This window comes from Aythya marila (genome assembly GCF_965140915.1).
Source record: "Aythya marila genome assembly, chromosome: 5".
Classification (NCBI taxonomy): Eukaryota; Metazoa; Chordata; class Aves; order Anseriformes; family Anatidae; genus Aythya; species Aythya marila.
Genome location: NC_139046.1, coordinates 51834785 through 51858327, shown reverse-complemented (window position 1 = coordinate 51858327; position 23543 = coordinate 51834785). Strand labels below are relative to the sequence as shown.

General features: G+C 39.7%; 1 protein-coding gene across 1 annotated transcript in view; it reads right to left on the bottom strand.

Annotated features, from left to right (window-relative positions):
* Positions 1-23543, bottom strand: part of EXT2 (exostosin glycosyltransferase 2) — a 69438-nt gene that overhangs the window by 44003 nt on the left and 1892 nt on the right. The window contains exons 4-7 of the mRNA XM_082761332.1: positions 20249-20365; positions 16915-17110; positions 13417-13556; positions 12543-12636 (exon numbers count right to left, since the gene is read on the bottom strand). Of these exons, the coding sequence (XP_082617458.1) occupies positions 12543-12636; positions 13417-13556; positions 16915-17110; positions 20249-20365 (547 nt within the window). The remainder of the gene's footprint in view (positions 1-12542; positions 12637-13416; positions 13557-16914; positions 17111-20248; positions 20366-23543) is intronic.

The following is a 23543-nucleotide window of genomic DNA, read 5'->3' as shown; positions in this document are numbered from 1 at the left end:
GAATACTTTCTGTAATGTTTAGATCAAGAAGAAAAATATTCCATGAAGGGAACTTTCTAGTCTTCTGTCTTGAACACTTGATTCCCAAGTAAATAGGTCAATTAAAAATTTTGGGGGCTTTAACTCAAAGAATCTATATGACTGGCATATGGAGAAATATTTCTTTACTAGAAGACATTTCTCCAGGCTGAGCAAGCAAAGTATTTAGATTATTACAGTCCTACGCTTTACAAAACAGATTCTAGATGGACATTTTGTGGTGCTGTTTATCTATCATAATGCAATCTCCAAAAAATAGTTCTTCAAGAAGTAAAACAGAAGGTGAATGTTAATATAGTCCGCTATAGTAATTTCAGTCATAAAACAAGCATATTTGCCTACCTCAGATACAAAACAAAGAGCAGAAAATAAGCCTTTCCACTATCCATTTTTTTGCTCTTTTTCTTTTGAAGCTGCCAATTCATAAAAGGAACAGAGGTCAGAGTTCAAAATGCTAGTCTTACCCTTCAGATACCAGCCACTTGGGAGTAACTCACTTCTGCTGGCTCTCGGTTTTATTGCTGTACACTGCCTGACAAATGCTGACTCATATGAGAGCTCAGGGTAAAGGAAAATGTTAGTTCAAGAACAGATATTAAGTTAAAAATTTAAGTCTTTCTTCCATACTCTCAGATAATTTGTAGCTTGAGTATTTTTTTAAGGTTGTCATCTTGTTACAAACAATAACCTGCACTGCTTAATATCCTGCTCAAATACACAAAGTAGCTATTTTTATTAGAATGACATGGTAACATTTTATATTGTTTTGAAATCCTACATTATCCTGACCTCCTAGAACAGATTTGCACTACTTTTGATCCTAGAAATAGTTACTCTGTTTTTAAGATAGCAAGAACACAAGACCTGAACAGATACACCACTAAACACTGGTGATTTCCAGCAGATTTCTGGAGCTCAAACTTGCTTCTTTGGTTAAGGAGTACGTCAACATGACAACTCTGCTGCAGAATGCAATGCTGCATCAGTCAGGAAGCCTGACTTAGTGTGCTGGCACCCTCCAAATCCATTGCCAAAATATATCTCGGTTAAAGAGCCAACAAATAGATACCAACGCTAGGAGCAGCACAGAACCTGCCCCTTCTCAGCTGTGAATACTGCTGCAAAGCACAAAGACAGTCAGTAAAGAAAGAAGCAGAATGAAACAAGTGTAGTTTCACAGAGCACATAGAGCTTCGAAACTGTCATGCAGAAATGGCCACTATTTCCTGCATTCCCTTTGCTCCCACAGAACATTCAGCTCTGTCCTGCTATTTGCAGGCAAATCCATATGTTGGCACCACAGAAAAAACACAGCTGAGAGTAACACAAATTCTCATCTGGCTTCCAGACAGCCATATCTTCATAACCATCATTGATAATGACAAAGACAAAAATAAATAGCCTGTTCTTTCCCCTTGTTTCAAGGAGTTTGTTCCTGATCACTCCAATTTCATCAGGCTATGACTGTGAAGGAGCAGGCGGACCCAACCTGAGGAGCAGTCACAACGACTTGGGTGCGCATCATCCTTTTTGCAATAGTTTGGCCTTTGCACAATCCCCATTAACTGCATGAAACCAAACCAACGATAAGCTGGGGTTATGCTATCATTGATTCAACAGTGGTCCAGAAAAGAATGGAAAACAAATATGTGTGTGCAATGGTGGAGGATGTTCAACTACAACATGACCACGAGCTGGGGGCTGGGGGCAGGTTTTAGCCACATTTCTTGACAAATGATGGACAGCTCCTGAAACTGAAAGCAATAGGTTTCTAGTCCCAAGGGTATTGCCTTCAAATATGTCTATGTTCTCAGGGTAGATCAGTTTTCCCTGCTGCAGGCATCCTGCTGAGGGGTGAGGTCCCAAGCAAAACACAGGAATCTGACTGCGAGCCTTTGAGGTGGCAGGAGCCAAGGGGGGTTCAAAGACAAGGCTGGCTGGTGGGCAGCACCTCTGAGTATTGCAGAGGTTAGAGGTTAGTAAAGCAGGAGCCACTGGCCAATAAAACAGTGTTTGGAGAGCCCACTCTACAGATAAATTGAAGATCTGTTTACACCTTTCCCAGCTTTCTGAGTTACACACACTGATGCTTCCCACTGCGATCTTGTCCTCTGTCCACTAGCATCTCCCCTCCTCAGCAGCTGCCCTGCTCTCTGCTGGTTGGCTTTATAACATGGCTAAAGGATGCTTGGAAACTTTTAATCAGCATCCAGCATCAAAAATAAATAAATAAAAGCACAACTGCTTTTATTTGTGTCAACTGCTGCAACAAGATCTGTCTTGTTTGAGATTTCCCATGACTGCTGTACTAATGCTGGGAGAATAGAAGCTTAAATTCCCTTGATTAGAGAAGTTAAACACAAAGCAAGCCCAATGCCAATCACACACATGAAAGGACAGCTTTTTGAAGCAAGAAAAAAAAAATCTAGGTAGGGTTACCACCATATTATAGCATTCAAAAATCAGCACATACCTCATTTCGGAGCTTAAGCTCTGTACCAGGACAAACTTGTCCTTTTGATGAAGAAATGTTTTCGTGCTTCCTGTAAGCTATATAGTTCTATTTTAAATAAGCATAAACATACACATACTCCACCCATATGCAGTGCTCAACATTGGACAATTTTTATCCACAGGCATTACTTCAATACCTGTGAAGATAAAAGCTGAAGGACTGGCAGCCGTGGTTTTCTCCTCCGTATCTACAGTACAAATTTGGTTTAGAACATGGTGCTGCTTTTTTTTCCTCCACATCTCAAAAACAAGTGACATTAGCTCATGTTATGGAAACGCATCTCATCCCTCATTACTTGAGCTGTGTATGGCTGTGTGACTGTCTGATTAAATAGGTAAGGTCATTAATAATTGCCGGTTGTGTTCACATTGTGAGATGGTCACACTACAAAGGAACAGCATTGAAAATAATTTTACATGGACAAAATGATTTATAAATAACTCTACTTGATGTCTTATTTCTTCTTGAAATACATCCGAAATAGTGTGCTATACAGGAGTGTTCTTTACTGCATGAAGCCAGGTTTTGCAAAAATGGAAGTAATCAAAGAAAAGTCTTCTCAGAGAAGTCGCTGCTATCTCAAAAAAAAAAAAAAAAAAAAAAAAAGTACAGCACTGACCTGTGTTTGCATATTTATTCTGGTTTGATCTTTTGCTTCACCTGAACAATTAAGAATGTCAGGAAGGAGTTGTTTTTCCTCTCCCCTTGATACACATGTAACATGGCCTCTACAGTAGAGGCAGCTCGATTCCCAGTGGATTCCCTGAAGCACTGATTACTAAACACGGGTAACAACAGACTAGAAACAAACAAGTGGTGAAAGGAAGAATGCAAAGCCTGGGTTTGGTGCTGCTAGTTTACTGAAGTGCCCCAGACAGTTGGTTAATGGCTGTTACATTCATGCTCAGGCATGAATAATCACCAAATTCAGGATTGGGAAAGAGTTTTTCCCCATAACTCAACAGGGACCATTGATTTTTTTTGCTTTTGTTTGCTACAGTGTTGGGAAGCACTTTATGGTAGACCATGCTGTGTGAGGAAGACACAGAGACCAAATATTCTGTGGGCCCTGCGGGACAAGAATGCATTACCCTGCTGAGTCCAGTTGCAGGAAACTATTCCTTAAGTTTAACAATAATCGAACAAGGGGAAGAAACTAACCCAAAAACACAAGCTACACTGCTTGTGAGCCAAAGGGCATTAGAGCATATTCCTAGCACAGCCCGCATGTTCAGTTCTAACAAAAATAGAGTTTTCCTACACACAAGAATCTAAGAAATTGTTAGATATCTCTGCACAACTTAGGAAGACTAAAGGAAAGGCATCCAAAGATTATCCAGCATCAGGCTGTTTCTACTGAACACGCAAAGCCTTTGTAACTTAAAGCCAAACATCCCTACCATGTTGCAAGATACGTTTGATTTAGTTATTAAAACAGGATCCAGGACTTTTAAACTCCATTATTAATACTGTGATTTGACCTTGGAGAAGTTATATCTCTATCCACTCATCGGAAAAATGGATCCAAGACAAAGCTGTATTTACTACAACACACTCAAATGCAATTCCTGCAGCAATGCAGTGTGCTTATGGATAACTGCTAATGTTATAACAGTTCCAATAATGAAGGAAGGGGTAAGTGAAACAAGTAAATTTGACAAATAAATTTGATGTTTACAGACTAAGCAGCAGCAGTAGGAGAACAGAGAGCAATGGAGAATTCGTGGAACACCAGGAGAGAGGTTTGATCATCCATTTATCTGCAGCTAGCTGCTTCACGGGCATGACATGAAGATTCTCAAGTATTCTTTTAAAAGAAGTTCATGCTTTTCCAATTTTTGGATCATGTGGGTTTATCTGTAGCATATTCAAGCTGTGTATAGCAATCTGCAAGGGATAAGCACCAGAAGTTCACTTTACAACAACATACAGATTGATTTTAAAAAGTCTTAAAATAACACAATCTCCCTCCTACAGTTCAAGTTTAACCTTTTCAGGTTCAGAAGCTGCAAACCTGAATATTAAGGCAGCACAACTGCATCCCCCAAAAAATGACTCAATGGGGTGCTGATTGCTCTCAGTTTTGTGAGCCCTTGCTCAGAGATGCCATGAAGACCACCCTATAATGCAGCAAACATAAAAACAGCCTTCTTCAGTCAGGAAAGCATTGGCTGGAGAGACAATAGGAAAAAAAAAAAATCTAGGATAAGAATACTCGCCACAACAAAGAGGAGGAGAGGGGGAGCAATGAAAGCCTCATATACAAATGCCAAGGATTCTACAACTCCCCTGGTGACCCTGGCAATAAGCCAGGAAAAAGTTTTCTCTTTCCTCTGCTGTTTGCAGCAACAAATCTTTCCTCTGGGGGAAGGGTGAGAGAGCTGCAGCTAACTTCAGTGCATCTGATAAGATGGCAAATTGTCCAGGCCTGACATTTATGGGGGACCCGGAGCTCCATTGAAGCACTCTGGGAGGATTAAAGCAGGGTTAGCCTCTCCGATCGCACTCCTTAAAATGCTACAAATGGTAGACAGATGAAAGTTCGTTTAAATTTGATAATGATGAGTCCAAAGCACCCCGAGACAGAAGCTGTCCCCTGTCAGGGGAAGACTGGAAGTTGAGTATTCTCACTGAAAAGGAGTTGTAAAATCTAACTATACCCAAAGAGCATCCAGCGTCCAGACACTGAAATGAAGCTCTGCTTAATTGATTAACAAGAACTAAATCCCACCTCCTTTAGGTGAGCCGCACCACCCACCATCCATTTGCCTTAACTCCATCCAGGACCGTTTCGCTTGAGGAATGGGAAGTTTCACACGCCTGCACTCCTTGCCTGGAGCCAGCAGAGAGGCTCATATAGCTGTCAGCAAGCTGATAAGAGCTGAAATTACTCTGCAGAGCCCTCTTTAAAGAAGAGCCAAAGAAGCACATTAAATGAGAGGGAGGAGGGGTCAGAAAAGCCAGCCACTCATGTTGTCTTAACGTGGCACTAAAACAAGTCATTGATTTATGCATGTGTCTTCAGCTCCGTTTGACCTGGAGCCTGAACTTTCCTTCAGGTCAGGGCTGAGGCACATGGGACGTGCACTAGAAAAAACCTAACAGCTTGTCCAGGTACTCTGACTGTGGGAACAAACACTGCAAAACACACATTTTACTATCCACTTTTTTTTGTTGTTGTTGCACATTTTCAAACTGGATTTGTATATTTTTTTAAGCTTTCGATTGTCTATCCAGTCTGAAAAGACAAGAGGCTGTGACCACCTAAAGCTTTCGGTAACAAAATCAGGAATGCCACATTGTCACTATTTGAGGAAAACGCTTCGTGGGGCTTCAGGAATCTGAATTACAGATTCACACAAAGAAGGAAGCTATACATCATAATAAAAATTCTCTCACTGAATTGTCTGGCATTCATTGAAGTCGAGATATATTTGAAAATCTGCCAAGGCTATTCCACAAGGCATCATACTATCAAGGTCTTCTGCAAATCCGAGTCCTGAGTCACCAAGACTGCAACGCACCCAGCTGCTCCTATATTCTGACAACAGCCCACAGCAAACACCTTAGGAACTCCTACACACAGACATCACAAGCACAAGCCACCACGTCTCTAAAATATGCTCTAGCTCCCATAAGTTTGCAACTCAGGAACTTCCTAAGCCAGAGGGCATACCTTTTCATTCATCTCTGACAGATCTTCCTTCCCTGGATTTCCTCATTCGCCCTTTAAGCAGATTCAAACCCTTCACTCACAAAATCCTAAAGCAGTGAGTCCCACAGACTAAATTTAAGTTCTGTGACAAGGTCATTTCCTTTTATGTTTTTATAGAACAGATTCCCAACAATGAAGTCCTAGAGCACATCAAATGAAATCGTACCAGACAGCGTATAGCCATGTCCATTCATTTTACTCATGATCTTGTTTTGTAGTGCTGTATTATATTCCAGCTCCTTATCTTATCCCCAGTAATTCATTTTCAAGATGAAGAGTCTTAGGCTGCTTAATCACTCCTCTCATGAAATCTCTCATCACCCTTCCCCTACTATATTATCTTTACGATTAGAGAACTGTAACTATGGATTGTATTAACAGTGCAGATACACAACAGACTTGCACAGCAGTGTAGTGGTCTCTATTTTGTTCTCTACCTCTTTTCTAAAAATTCTTTATATTACTGCTTTTGACCGCGACTGACCACGGAACTTGTCTTTTCATTAACTGCTCATGGCTGCTCAAAGAGAACACACGAAGCCATCCTGTCTTACAGACTAGATACTAATTGAAAAGTTTTATTTTTGGAAGGTGGAAAGTGTTATATAGTCAAAAAGGAACAGGTTCATACGCTAAGCCTTCTTGTGAAAATCAATCTCCTTACCTAAAATCCATTCTGTGAAAAAGAATGCCTAAATAAATGAAGGAATAGCTCTTTCATTCCCATCTCTTGATCACTTCCACATTCTGATTCTATGCCTTAATGAGCCTCTCTCTGTTAGGGGACTTCCAAGTATGCTGAAAATTAGTGAGGAAAAACATTTACAGTATGTCCATATTTTCAAATAGATTCAGCTCACAAAAAAAAAAAAAAAAAAAGAAGGGGAAAAAGGCACAGAAGCTAAAATTTAAGTTGTAGAAAACTGTCAAGCAAGTCAAAGCATACATTTCTGTATCAACTACAGAAGTATGTTTCTATAGATTAACAGACTAAAAGCAAAGCACTAGAAAAAACTTAGTTGGAAGGGAAACTATACAAGACACGGGATAAGAAGATACTAGCAATGTTTTTAGCAATGTTTTCTTTTGCCTTTCTTTCTCTATTTCACTCTTCCTCTTCAGGAAGAAAGAAAAAAAAAATCTGATCTCCCTCTTCATCATATATATGTACTACATTTACTTCTTGCCCCTCCACTTCTAGAACTTTGCTACTAACTAGGTGCTGGTTTGTGGTGCAGAGAAAACAAAGCGTAAGGATATAGCATCAAGTCTGCTGGGTTAGTAGCCGTGCAGCTGAACTACTTATCAACTTGCCTCTGGGCACTTCTGCCAGTGTTTCAGACTCCATATGGAACTATTTGTGAGAGGGGGATGGTTCAAGGAAGCTTCAAAGAAAATGAGAATGACAACCTTACTGTACAGAACAGACAAGACAGCAGGCCCAGAGATGCATAAGGCGGCTATTAACTTTGTCAGCTCAACTAGCAGAGGCTTTTTTGATGATCAATACATGGGAGATTTTAAGAACTACAACATGCCGGCCTCCAGTTCTCACAGGCATGGTCCGTGCATGTAATACTGAAAATACATAACAATTTTTCACAACAGCATAGGCCAGGGTATGAGCACAGCATTGAATAACTATTCTGTTTGTGAGGAAAGGCAGGAAACTGAACCAGGAATCGTTGAGGGCAAAAAGTTCTGCAAGCTTGATTAATAAAAGTATACATTAATATAGCTCATCTCTAGAGATCTCAACGATCAGGTATAATTGCAGGGCAGTAGGAATTAATTCAGATTTCCCACACGCTAGACTCTGCTCACATGACTAAGTACTAATGCCCCTCTTTCTCAGCTCATACCACATACTGTCTTACAAAACTAGGCAAAATAAAGCTGTATTATAGGAAATTATAGGCCGAACCAGCAATATAAGGCACCTGTATTTTACCCTTCTCATGACAGCAGTGTGTGATGCTTATGACCAGTGTATTAAATCTCAGAAAATCTTTTCAAATACAATTTCTTCTATATTGTAAGTGTAGTACTTCTCTTTAAGATCCTCTTTTCTTCAGCAGTTCTACGACTAAAAGTGCTTCTAGAAACAAAGCAGAAATTAAGCATAGATAGAAGTTCACTTCCTAAAAGCAGACAATCTATGTCAACTTGGGAAAAAAAATATTTGTATACACCTTGACATGTCATCTCCAGAGAATCAAATGCAATAAAATACTGCACAAGTGGTACCTGATCAACTAAGAGAACTAGCAAATTAACACAAGGATTTTTGTTTGTTTGTTTTTTAATTATGAGGTTTTCCATGTATGGATAACAACTACTTCATTATCAAGAGAGCCACTGAAACCAAAGCAGTCAGATAGCAAGACTTCCCTACCACAATGATTATAACATCCAGAGTCTGATATTTATGATGAAAGTATGCTTCATCCTACTAAAAACCAGGACAAATTTAGAGCAAGGATTTGTTCTGTTTGGCTAACGAGAGGATGGTCTCAGCCATACTCATGTCAATTGATTTCTTAATTTACTGAGAAAATATGTTAATCGGCAGGTAAAAGCAAAGCATATTTCACAAGTCTTTATCAAAAATATATGGTTTCCCTTAATGGAATTCTAGTAATTCATGTGGAAATAAAACCAAGTTTTTAAATTAAAACCTAAACACAACCCACCTGTAAAGGAAACTGTGCGGTGGTGTAAAACAGTTTTTGCATCAATTTTAGTCAAAGCTCTTTGCAAAGGTCACTTTTTCTTCATTTTAATATCAGATATTGACCACCTTTTTTGTAACTGTTAGAGCAAACTCCAGGCATTTCACAATATAAATAGAAGAAACAACATGATTTTTGTTATCTAAATGAATTTGTTTCAATCTAGGCAAGAACAATTCTTAGTAAAAAAAAAAAAAAAAAAAATAGAATTGTCAGAAAAAAAAAAAAGGCTACAAGGCCAGTTTTAGTCAACTTTCTTCCACTTGACAAAAAAAAAAAAATCAAACTGTTGCATATAAACTGTTATTAGCTCTTGAAGTGGTTTAAGTTTTACCAAGAAACATGAGTTACTAGCAAAAACAGTATTTTGAAGTTTTGTTGCTCTACCATGGCTAGGCAGAATAAAATGTATTAATGCCTGCTACTGATCACATCTGAAAGCATGCATAAATCTCACCAGTTCACTTGCAGTTTTATTCCACAAACACGTATCAGATGAGTTTCACTTCAGTAGTTCCTTCCTAAGAAACTAAATTGAATGCTCATCACAAATTCACTTTGCTTTTGAGCAACTACAATGAGCACCAGCCTCCTCAGAAGATGCATGCCAACTTGAAATTCTCTCTTCTCCTAGCATCACTTCAGCTTTATATTGTGAATCTTTATTCATTTATCATTGTACGTTGTCAATAAGCCAAGACACTGAAAAAAACATGGGAGGAAATTTTGGCCAGCCAAAAAGTCCTAAGATTTTTTTTTTCCAGAAACATTCAAATTGAAAGAAAGTAAAGCATGTAACTGCTCCCGACTGTGAGACTGAGGAGGAGGAAGGAAACAAATCTGTAGCACAGGTGGAATATTACTGCACATTTATCAATAAGGAAAAGCAATCAAGTTATTGGTAGTCAGCACAATGTCAGTAAGTAGTTTTTCACCATATGAGATTTCTAGGACACAGAACCGTGTAACAGCAAGGGAATTTCACAGATGCTTACACTTGGACTCCACCTTGTAAATACAGCTGACAGCACACGAAACATATGGATAACACGTTCAAGTATCCTCAATATGCAGACAGAAATAAATTCAGGAAGACAAGAGAAAGACAGACCTTATAACTTCATTCCAGTATTCTCACCACCAAAAGACAAAACTATATTCACAACAAAACAATGTGTGAGACAGAGCTTTAGAAAGAGATGATTCTCACCTCCAGTCAATAGAATTGGTGTTTCCAACGTGTTCAGTGATGCTTTGGACCCAATGACTACTGCAAACCATCTATAATCCAAAAATTCTCACCAGACACAGACTAAAACTGCATTCTATGTATTTAAATATTTTCTATTTTAGCTTAATTTTGTAGAGAGTTACCTATAACATAGCTTACAGATCATCTGACTTAGGGTTGTTTTATTGCAAAGTATCCAAGAAATACATTGTAAATGTAAAGGGGAAAAGTAAAAGCAAAAATACACAAACCAGTGTGGTTTCTTCATTTCACACTTTAAAATCACTATTTAAGCTGTCCATGATGTAAAGCACTTTCTCTGTAGAAGAACACTACCCTAAATGATTATTTTATAATATTAGTAAAATGAACAAGAAAATCACTGCACACTTCAACAGACTATCAATGTCAGTTCTAAAGCTTTACTACACTTAACATCCTCGTGTTAGTATATCTACATTCATGTCAGTGAAAAATAAGAAAAATCAAGCAAAATTATGTTTCTAGGCATTGTAACAGTGAAGCTATTTCTCCTTCTGCTATTGCCCATGGCAATTTGGTGCTGCCACTGGGCCCTTCCAAAATAGATCATTTGTGTGCAGGGACTAAAGAGAAAGGAGACCTCTGATGGCTACTGTGATATTTGCAGCAAAGTGAAGCTGACAAAATAATTCAGGCATGAAAGATATGTACTGCTACCTTTGAGAGCCTATTTTATCCACACATATCCAGCATTATTAAACACAATGCAGATTTTAGCACTGTCTAGGTAAAAATAATTGAACTAGAGTGCTGTAGAAACCATGGCTTGGGTTACTTTTTACAAGTACCACACGAAAGATGACTTCGTCACTGAGGTTGTGCAAAGAAATTTCAGAAGTATCTTCACAACCATTGGAGAAACCTCACCACAGAAATCCTACACACCTCCACAAGTCACCTGAGCTCAGATAGTTTACTTTTTCATTATGTATTTAGCACTTAATTTCTCTATGCCTGGGTTCCTCATCAGGAAAAACATTAACAATATCTCCCTACCTTATAACAATATATGTTCGGTACAAAAAGATGAGAAGGATTACAGATCCTGGTTATAAATTTATAACATATGCTAACATCTTCATTCATCTCTGGCCCAAAAATGTCATCCATACAGTCCAACCACCAAATGAAACATGGTTCATCAACAGCATGGAATAACATGAATCCTGCCCTACATGTAATTTGGCAACAAATCTCTTCACACTGCTATCAGTGCTGTAAGCATGAGCTCTTGAATTAAAGCAGTCTATGATGGCTGTGCCCACAGCAGCAAAGCTTTGCTGCTGTTACAAACAGGAATCAGCATCAACTGGAGTTAACTACATAACACTTCCTTTTGACTCTACCCAACCAAACAGACTTTGTTCACAAGCTTGGATGATTTATGATCTTGGCTCTTCCAATTGCAAAATAAGTGAGATCTCCCCCTCTGAGGAATCATCAACTTAGCCAGAATATTTAAAACATTTTTCAATTCATGTTTCCCTCACATTTTGAGGGATTAAAATTTATCAACAAGCCAAAGTTTCTCTTGGGATAGACTCAAACTTTTTCTTTCAGATATCAATCAATTCAGCTACCGTGTAGAAAGAAGAAAACAAATATGCTCTGCAATTTCACCAGAAACATGTTAATATGTAAGAGCAGGCAGTAAACTTGCCTTCAGCAAGAGTTTCCATCCCTGTGTGCATTAAGAAAGCAGAGTGGATGCAAGAAAAAAGCTCATGAAAGCAAAGTTTGACTACCTTGGTAGGAACCAGTAGTCTCCACTCACGGCAAATACAATATGATCTTTACATGAAAAAGCAGGGGGTCAAAACCTCAATTTCACATTTCAGATCTGGATGGGGAGCCTTTGATCACTGTGGATCCTAAGGATCCTATAATACGTTTCACAATAGCATGTAAGTTAAAATAGAGGGGTTGGAGAAATTCCATTCTGAATAACTGAACCCTGCCAACTCAAGTATTCTGCAATTGCAATCATATGCAGTATTCTTAACTTCCTGACCTAAAGGGTAATGTAGTACTGCTCAACAGCTGCTGTTTAACAGATTTAGCTGTACCAGTGATGGCTAAAGATAAAATATTGGAAAGTAATGGTGAATGCATATGCTAAACATAAAGAAAGGAGAAGATAGACTAATCAAAATACTAGCATGGAAGTATAACTGATACTGCATTCCAACAAATTCCACTGCAATGTAGGCATATGAACCCACATGACCTGCAAATAAAGGATAATTTAAATACAGTACTTTATTTTACCTGTCTTTGCATCTCTTCGATCTGTCGCTGGGGAACACTTTGCAGAATACTGTACATTTCTGGCATCTTTTCTTCTGGGATGACAACAGAGGCCCTATAAGCAAACAACCAGGACAACAGTAAGGTGAGAACAAGGAAGTTCCATGTTAAAAGAGGTCAACCCAGAACCTTGTCCTATTCCAATACGATGTGCTCAGAAGATGTTAGCAGAAATAAGCAGTCTCCTCTCAGTGTAGTTAATTATTTTACCGACTGATCAGTGGAGACAAACGACTGAATGTGGAAAGGACAGACTCAAACTTCCTGAATTCCCATCCCCAGACTGCCACTGACTTGCTGATATCTTAGATCTCTTGGAGTGACAAGTGATAGCATATAGGCATAAAAATTAGTAATTTTTGTATGTATTACTCTAAGATAACATAACTGGGCATTGTTTATGCATGGCAAAAAAATCTAAACTCACAGTATGCTCAGCTGCAAAATAATTATACTTTTCAGTTTCAAACTAACCTAGGAATTCTGATACAATATAATAAATTCAGTGTTTATATGATTCCCTTTTTGGCACATACTTGGGGATCCTAATGCAGATCCGTCATCACACAGCGCAAGCGGAAGACAACAGAAGTCTGTTTTAGAACAGGTATCGCTGGCTACAGGATAACCAAAAGCTCAGTCATCTCTACCTCCTTTGTTTTCCACTCCTGTTTTTGATGCATAAACACATCAAGGACATCTGTCTTACCAAGTATTCTGTTCACTGTACCCTGCCAGTACATTTGACTTATTATAGTGATTCCACTCAAATCACTGAATGTAATCTGGGTATCTCTTATGCACGTGTTGGATGTACAATAATTAGCGTACAGACCTCTTCCAGTCCAAAACCTCAGAGAAAGGTAAAATGTAGGAGTCAGCAATGATGACCGGGACACAGCCAGCTTGAAGAACGTCACTTAGCACAGCCTGACCCAGGCGGGCTCCACGGAGAACGACACAGAATGTAGCTTCCTGTCAACAAATGATAAATAAAAAATAAAGAAATTTTATAGCTTTATTACATGCATAGGTATGTATTATGCACTCCTGCCTTGTAAAAAAAGGAGTAAAAAAACTTTTTAAAAACAAGTCAAAAGGAAAACAGGCTTGCTCTGTACTATCAACATATTCTGAGTTATCAGCAAATTCAAAATAATTACAGAACTTTATCTACTAGTGACTTATAAATACCAAGCGTAGAGTTAAGAAATCAGCTAATAGGACTATTCTATGCTTTGTCATAGTGGCCTAATTTAGAATTCTAACTGAGAAAATTCAGGGAGAAAAGCAACATTTTGCGAGTTTGGCATAACAAGATGAGCAACAGCCAATATGAAGTTATTGACTACACACTGCACAAAGCCAAACCAATTTCTTTCCATTATAGGGCAATCCAGCTCTATGGACAGCAGAGAAGTTACAGGTTTCATATCTCAACTTTAAAAGGCGCTTGACGTAATCTTTGATAATATTTTCACAAGCAAATTCAGAAATCATAGGCTTGTTAAAGCCCTCATAAGCTTTCTAATTACATAAATTACAGTTACAAAACTCTAAATATAAAGCACTTAGCACTGGTTCACAGGTAAAACGGAGTGATGGATCAAAGAGTTCCAAAAAATCTCTCCTAGATCTAGACTTAATGCATCCCTTAGGTTAGGTGAGCAGCAGAAGTAAGACCATACTTACTAGACGTGAAAATACTTATATTTTTGTTACTAATCCTGGTAACAGGATTAGAGTTTGACACCATATGGAGAAATTGACTAAAAATACTGGTATGTAGGGTTCAATATTTAGATAAGAATCACCAACCACACAAATATAAAGCAGGAAGTAATGAGCTATGTTTCGCACTCTGCAGAAAAGGTTATTTCATACAAAAGGCCAGGAAAATGAAGGATATTCACATGCAACAACATCAATGTTGCAAAAATGAACCACCCCACCCAGAAGTGCTATTAGAATGTAGACAGAAGCACAACCTAAGAGACCAGCAGTACTCACTCGCTCTACTCAGCAACGTTAAGACCCCAGACAGAGCAGCGTGTCCTGCCTTGGGCAGTACACTTCCAAGGAATAAATCAATGTATGATTACTTATCTCGAGAACATGATCTACAAGGAAAGACCAACTTCATCAAGACTACCTATTCTGAAATGCTAACAACAGGAGGAAGATGGCTAAAGGAAACTTTGATGATATAAAAAACTGCTAAAAAAAATGAGTGTTATCCATTTATTCACATCCACAACAAACACACGAGTTTAAATGCTCATCCTGCAAATAGGGACTTTAGTTCTCACTGTCACTGAGGAACCTCGCTACAGATTCAAGATGGCAAAACAAACATGCTTGCAGAGTTTAGCTGCACAAACAAAGAAAAAGCCCAAGTCAGTGTTATTCCCAAGTCTAAGAAAGAAAAATTATGAAGTTGATACAGGGGCTCCCACAGATAAGAAAACATCTTTTCGGCTTGCATTCTGTTGCCTGAGGAAAAGGAGCCAGGAGGCACAGCAGGGCAGCAAAACATCAAAATGGAACGAGGAAATACAACAGGGTTTGCTGGCTCTTCACTTGTTTCCTAGTGCAATCGTGGGACCTGCGTTCATATCTACATAGCAGCGATTAGTATGAAAATCTCATCCAAGAGAAGACTGCAAGCAGGAAGCATTAGCAGCCCAGAAGCCCAAGAGCCTGTCTAGTAGGAAATCTGTAAAGGCAGTGCTGGAAAGGATGAACTGTGATCAGTCCTCAGGCTCCCCCCCTTCCCCCACCACCAGACAGGAAAAGAAGGCTTGGGGGGAATGGAAGGAGCAGAGCGAAAGAGCACACATTTTAACCATTCACTCGCTAGACCGCGGAGGAGCAGGTGGAAGAGACCCCAGTAAGGTCTCGGAGAGGGGGAGAAAAAAAAAAGAAAAGCCCAGATGTGGACACACATGCTCATCTGCCCAGATAACCATTTTTCCTGTCTAGACAAAGGTTACTATAAATACTTCTCCTCACATCACCACCGTTATCAGCCAGACATTCCAAAGGGAGATGCAGGGCTCTGCAAAGGAAAGTATTTTAACAATCTCGGCATGTGCCAGCTCCCTTCAGAGTTATAAAATAATACATAGCAAGATAGAGATATAGATCCCCGATTTGCTATCCTTGAGCAATCCAGCCTGTATTTAAAGAAATAAAGCAAACAGGCTCTTCACCCCCCTCCTGGCTGCAGGCTTCGGGCTCACGGTCACCCGCGCCTCCCTCTCCCCCTCCCCCCCGAGGAATTTTAAACATATTTCCTCCAAAACATAACAGGAGGGGTGGAAACTTTCCCTTTCTTCAGCCTGTTTGTTATTTTACCATTATTTGTTGAAGTTCAAAGACAGATTATGTGCTGGTGGCCACAGACGGAGCACAGTGGCCTGTGGCATAACTCACTTCACCACGCCGCATGCCAGAGCACCTCTCCGTCAGCGAGCTGCCAGGAGACCCAGGGGTCTGAGAACGCTATCTGGTTTTATCTTCACTGACACATCAAAAGGCCTCTGGAAGTTGGGCCACGGCCATCAAACACATTTCACCTAGATGTTTTCATAGCTGCATGCTGACAAGTCTTCCAGCTCAGTCTGTTGTATCTACAGAGAGCATTTTCTAGGGTTTAACTACTAAGTTGCAAACAAAAAGATATAACCCAACCTACTCTCGTTAAACATAGCACCATTTCCTCCCCCAAATTAAATCTCTACATAAACTCTGTAAAGCTCATTTTTATCCACCTCCAAATGACAAAGCAGGCTGCTGTCCTAATCTTCATCTAACAAGGCCTGAACTGTCAGAATTTAGATATCAATTCCAAATTCATGCCTGCTGAAGCTCATTTTGCCAGTTATTCTGGAGAGCGTAGATTCTGAAGTTCTACCCCAGTTTTAAAGAAACCCCAATTGTGTCTGACCTTCCAAAGTTTCACCCCTCATTGCAGCTGGATTTGGTGGTATTTCCATATCACTTTTTAAGTTTACATCATGTGGTACTAGAAGACCACCACAATCAACCCCACGAAGATGTTATATATAAGCAGTTTTTTCAGACTGCAGAGTAGCCTTTATATAAGTTTGAGTACACAGTTCTCAGCCCTCTTAAAATAAAGTTTTGGATAAATAACAAAGTTAGGATATAACATCCAAGCTAACGTAATGAACTGTGCATTTTCAAAACACAGTCACCATAGCAAGTTAAGTAAAATACAAAAAGTTTCCTATCAGTGCTAAACAGCAACAGCTCCACAGGCAAGACAGGCACCAAGGAGAAGAGAAGATTGCAGGAGAGACAGCCTTACCTGAAGCACTTGAGGATAATCAAAGATTTGATTGTTGTGACAGCGTTTGCGAACAGCAGGGACCCCGTCGGACAGATTTGTGCATTTGTCTAAGACTAACACCGATTCCCCGTTCTCAGCCTGAAGAGCCTCCAACTCAGACCGGTACTCTGGGTGCAGAGCCATCTGAGATGACAGAATGAAATACCTGCGGGGACTGAAAAACACAGCGAGGTTACTTGGCAGCACCGCAAGTTCACTTCCAAGATGCTCTACAACACATTGACTTTTCCAGGGCGGAAAGCAATCTCATTCTGCTGAATGTGGACGCAGTACTAAGAGAGTATTTTCAGACAAGAGTGAGAAGTGTAATGGTATGTGGGAAGAGTGCTTATTATATTAAAATCAGCACTTGGATTATAATATATTTTATAAACTGAAATAAACATTATTTGGCTATATATAAAACAGCTTACTGCTGATGCTACCATTGTTTGTTTTATTATTTGGTGCTTGTGTACTGTTACAAAGTAGACACTGAATGCTGCTACTAGTTTCTTCTCCCATATATTTTCTCATCAATTTCAATGGAAAAAAGATGCCAAACTGTCACCTCAGCTACCCTGCGCATATTTTACCTTGATATGGTGTCAGTAACAACAGGACAAGCTCATCTCATTAGCTGTGATTCAGCTCTGTCCCTCTAGGGCACCCTGAAGGCAACACCTCCAGGACAAAGAAGGCGGCTCCGTAGCCTGCTCACTCTCAACTCCTACCATGTCCTAGAAATATGCACAGTCAAATTAGATGCTCACAGCTTTAACAAGTGGGTTTTGTTAATGATGAAATAGAGCACGCCTTATAAACATACTCACTGACTTTGATTTTTTTTTTTTTTTTAACAGATAAAATAAGTCAGACTACTCCACTGCTTCCCATTCAAGGGAACACGCAGTGAGAGCCTGCCCTCAACTCAGCCAAAAGAACACAGGAAATAGGAGGCCTGCACTTAGGATTCCAATTCTGCTCCACGTGATGCTATTTTTAATTTACAGCTTTGGGAACACACACAAACACACACTTTATAAAGTCAGACCTCTCCCACTGCTCTTCTCACCTCTATTACTTATTTTCCTGCTGGTCACTTTAGTTGATCCAATTAACAGATAAGATTTACACACTATTTTTTTAAACACTCTATTTTTCTAAGTCTCCAACTGCTACCATCTTGCTACGAAAAGCTTTCTAGAATACACATTACTAGCAGAGTTGCAAGTAAAATAATCTAAACCACTCAACTAAAAAGGAGAATGAATCAAAAATCCTCAGCTGTTCTCTGTAAGAGGAACAAGAACAGATTTGCCTTAAAAAAAAGGAAATACTGCTACACAAGTGATAAAAAAACAACCAGCTAAGAATTGTACAGGATTGTTTATGTGTTTAAAACCAAATTTTGCCTTTAAACTGTCGTCAACGTATGACATCCAAATGTAGTGATCGAATCTTGTTACGAAAAAAAAAAAAAAGCACAGTGCAGCTACCAGGAAATAAAGCCTTAGTGTAATGGAAAGTAATCATTTACCCCAATCAAGCCTGAACTCCAAGCACTGCTCCCTTGTCACACCCTTCCTGCGTAAAGCAAACAAACTTTCACGTTTCAATTCGTTAATGCTAACTGGCCACTAGATGGTACTCTGGAGACTACAGTTTGCTCCTCACAAAAAAATTGAGTGCCTTTGAGAACACGGAACCTACACACATCCACGGAACACGATATCCTGCAGCATTTAGCTGACTACATGGACAGGAACAGGATGACCAAATCTCTCTTTACAGCAGATTCTACACACGCTGAAGCCTATCATCATGTTCATGCTTCCCAGACAGAAACACAAAGCATGCTCTCACTCTGTGTTTAAATAATACCAGGGATATATGAAGAATCGACTGGGATTCAGATGCCCCTATACCAGCCAGGTCCAGGAGTATCATAATCAGGATCATGAAATGTGTGACTGAAGCAAACCACTGCTGTACATGTCTGTCCCTTACTTGGAGCAGCACAGAGCAACAGCAGGAACGCTTCTCTTACCAGAGAAGAAGACAAGGAGCCGAAGTACAACAATTTTTTTGGTCTGTAACTAGCAGCACCCTTTCAAATCACAGTTTTCAACTCTAATCATTCATATTCTCTGAAGGATGATGTTAGAAGAAAGGACCTAAAGCTTCTGCACCTCCAAACCTGATCTTCACAATCAGTGAGCATGTCATTTACTGCCACTGCCTCAGTCTGCTCATCTTTTAAACCACAGCACAGGTAAGACAGTGAAATGTTTTCAGCTGCATAATTAAAGGCTTATGAAATACAGAAAGAGCAGCCTTTCATAATCAATTAAGATGTTTTACAGACTTCTTCCTATTCTTGTTCTGAAGACACGAATGGATAAGAGAAGCCACTATTTCCCAGAGTAGCTCATTTTAAATGGCTAATTACATTCTCTGATAAAATTAGTGCTTCATGTCCCACTTGTCTTGCTTTACTTCCAAATACAGTATCATGGTGATTTCTTTGTTTGTATGTCTTACTCCAGTACTTTGTAAAATAAATAAATAAATAAAACAGCAGTATTAAAATTTCTGGATGTAACTATTCACCTAAACAAGTCAGCTCTCATTCTTCTGCTTCATAAGCTAGCCACACGAGCCTCCTTAAGATTCTTTCTGCAAGAACTTCCTCTTTTCAGAGCTCTATTTCCAGGCTTCTCCTAGTACCTCTTCTACCATGTCATTTTCAAAGGACTTCAGAACTACAAAAACATCTACACTGATTTAGAAATAATGTATCAGTAAGACACACAGAGGTAAATATCACATCCTTGCTCCCATTCTCCTGTTACGTATTGGAAGTTTGCACTGTCTGAGGCACACATGCTGCTCCCCATGATCCCTTTACCTCTTTAAAGTCCCAATGGAGGTATAGCCTGCTGCTTTTACCATTGCTATAGGCATCTCTTGCCCTTACTTTGCTTTTAAGCATCGTAAAATCGGTTATCTGAAGAGATCATTTATTAGGGAATCTATATTACTTTGAATTACTGCCTTGCTCTACCTAAACGTTTAAAAACAAAAACAAAACAAAACAAAACAAAAAAACTATTTTTATTTAGTTCCAGTGAGCTGACTTGATATATTAGACATATTGAACCTAATGCCACAAGAAACATTGCCACTCCATCATCTTTCACACCTCAGTTTCTGGAGTGGGTCTCCTAAAACACTATATTCACATTTTATCAGCATCCACATTAAACACAATATTGAATATATTTTGCCCAACTACTCGGGATTGCTTTACCCTGGTCCTCTTTCTGGCAGATCCACTTCCCCAGACAGCGGGCTGTAAACAGGAATACTGACATCGTAGCCTTGCCGGTAAGTCCACGTGGAGAAGCCTCCACCAGCTAGCAGAGCCCTGAAAGACAGGAAAGACCACAAACAGAGCATGTAGATCATCCCAACTCAGAGCAGTATTTACTGATCATCATTACCAGAACATCAAAAAGATGCATCTGAGATAACAGTTTTTTCCCTCAGCTTCTGTCAGCGGCATTTTCCCTGCAGTTTTTACGTTCACTTTGGTTTTCCTGAACTGGGCTTACTGCCAGGTGGGATCCAGTCATCAAGGGAATGTTTACAATTGCATATGATCACTGAGGAAGGAACTGTTCTTGCATTATTATAGGGAAATGGAATCTATTGCAGTCCTTATGACCATCCTGCATTTTTGCAAGCTTACACATACCAAGTCAACTTTAACTTAAGGAAATACATTCTTAATTATTTGCACTAGTTAACATATTTCTTAACGTCTACCCTAAAACAGCATGTAGCACAGCTCAGTGTTAGAGCAGCTCTATTCCAGGTACAAGTCCAGATAAAATAATACAACGTTTTTGGAGCCTGTAACAACTCAGGAGTTCTCATGCAAATACCATTTGTTTGTACTGTATTTTCAGGGTGATCACACTAACTAGTAAAGCTTATTTTGTTTCTATATTACACACACAAAAAAATGCTATAAGTAGAACACAATGCAATGCAAGTTTGATATGCTCCAAAACTGATCTCCAAGAGTAGGGGCAGCATGGGTTGCTGTGCTAGAAAACAGGGGAATGGATCCTAGAAAACAAGGATAGATAAATTAAGGCATATTTCAGTCTCCCAACGGGACAAACCTGATGGTGGCTTCTCCTAGACAGGACAACCTTCTATTACACAGAAGTAATGAGCTTTAAAAAACAGAAGAGAATGTGAACAGAAGAAACCAATGCATCATCCACAGTCCTGGAAGAAGCGTGTGTTATCTCCTGTCCCAAACCTAGCTTCTTTGAAATAAACCAGTAGAGGACATCAGCTTTGCAGTTACCTTTTCATCCTCAGTGAGCAGGTGGCACAACAAACACATCATCCTGTTTCCTAAAGAAGCTCAGATTCAGCTTCTTTAGTGAAGCAAGTCAAAATGAGGCCAGATGACGTGCTGACAACCCATTAGGTGATACTCCACTTTTCAGTTACCACTGAATTAATTCCTCAGTATAGTGTTTAGAGCAGTTTTTCCCTTGCTGTTGTATAACAGATTATTACTCTACTTAATTGTCATCCAAGACTGATTGTTTCTTCCCCTTGGAACATGACACCCTGGTTAAACGCCAGTATGTTTTGCCTGCTTTAACTCCCCTCAGATGTGCCGCAGGATACTTCACTTCCTGCCCTGAACTGCAGCACAGTTGTTCAGCATCCCAACATCACCAGCACATTTGGGGCATCAACGTGACTCCACCCAAGCAGTCAAGCAGGCAGTGCTAAATGTCATTTAAGAAGCTCTTTGGAAATTGTAGGATTGGATTAGAGATGCGATTCAGTTCGATGACAACTACAAAACCAAAACAACTTGCTCTATTACTCTCCAGTCAGAGCACGAACTGTTTGTAGGAGCAGAAATCAACCTGAGAACAGGGATGATAAATCAAGCATGTGCCAAGTGAGAGTTTATGCTCTAAGTGCTTATTTGGGGTTCCTTTCCAGTGCCTCTCCCCCTTTGGTGGGGGCATGTGCACGTTACGTGTACAATGCTCTCATGACTGGATCTCACCCCTGAAGTTGCGTGTTCCAGGGTTATCCACATCAGTTCAACTACAAGCAGGGAGGAAGAAAAAAAAAAAAAAAAAAAGCTGGCTTGGGTGTTGCTGTTCTTACACTTTATACCCCTCTCCTCTTTTTATAACCCCCTAATTGGGAAACTACAACCAGATTGTTTTAATTGGATCCGGTGAAAACATGACAGCACCTCATCAGCCTTGAGAAAGCAGGTGTGTGTCGTGCAGACCATTACTTACACAAACCCACCGGGAACCAACACCATTTCAATAACTCCTCGCAGATTTTCGTTGTATGGGGCACTAAGGGAAGAGAGATATTAACTCCTAACGTACTCAAGATGAGTAATCTTTAAATTGTACTGACCAACGAGGAGTAAGTCTGCTCCCAAGCAACTTTTCACCACTGCTCGGGTACTGATCCTTCTTTCTCTCCAGGAAGTGCCCTGACTGCTCTGCACTCTCAGTATTTCTGTCCAGCTGCCATCACCATCAGTTTTCTGCCAAATCTCACAAGTCACTGAAACCAATTCATCAATCGAAGCAGAAAGAAGAAGTATCTTAGTCCAGATGTTGAACCCTACAGCTACAGAGTAGCTTAGCGGAAGAAATCCCTTCATCCACACTGTTGTACCACATTCAATAGCACTTATTAACAAACAACAAAGAGCTTATCTTTTAAGGTTTATGGCAGAATATTACATATGTTATGGCAGCTAGTACCAGCAACATAGCCTCCATGCCTCCAGGGCAGACTTTTATCTTCAAAATAATTGGAGTAAAGCACTTTTACACTGTCTCCTGGAAATTAGATTTAAAGACTTAATAAACGAACAACCACTCAGTGAGCTAACTTATCTAAGGTCTTTCACAGGTGTAAAAACACTATAGAACTGAATTCCCTCTGTGCAAAAGGTCTTACTCTACCTGGATTAATATTCTGCAGCAAATCAGCAGGACATGATTCTGTCATATCCAAGATCCACTACTGTGAAACTTCAAACATTACCTGTGTATTTCACCAGACATCCACAAAAAACGGGCACTTAAAGTGTGGACGTACTCAGCTGAAGAAAGCATACCTGGTTCACTTCTTCTGTTAGCTATGAACTACAACCTCCAGAGGACTCCAAAATCGTACTGTAACCACACACTGCAGCACTCAGGCCTCTTTGCTCTGGTGACCAGAATCTGTACTACACTTAGTACAGCCTAATTGTTGGCTGCCTACAGAAATGAGTTTCCACCTTTTCTCAGTCCTACGCACTCACTGTCATTGCCTCTCCACTGTATTACGGCTGGTGATTGTGCAGCCGCAGGGCAAAACAGTTCAGCAAGCTCTGACAACTGCTGTTTGCCAAAAAAAGGGTTTGATATTTTTTTATCCACTCCCAAAACAGTCCATTCCGTTAAACAGAACACTGTCAAATAAAAAAAATCTTGTTAAGAAATACAAATCTTAAGACAACAGGTATGTACTAACAGATCAACAGG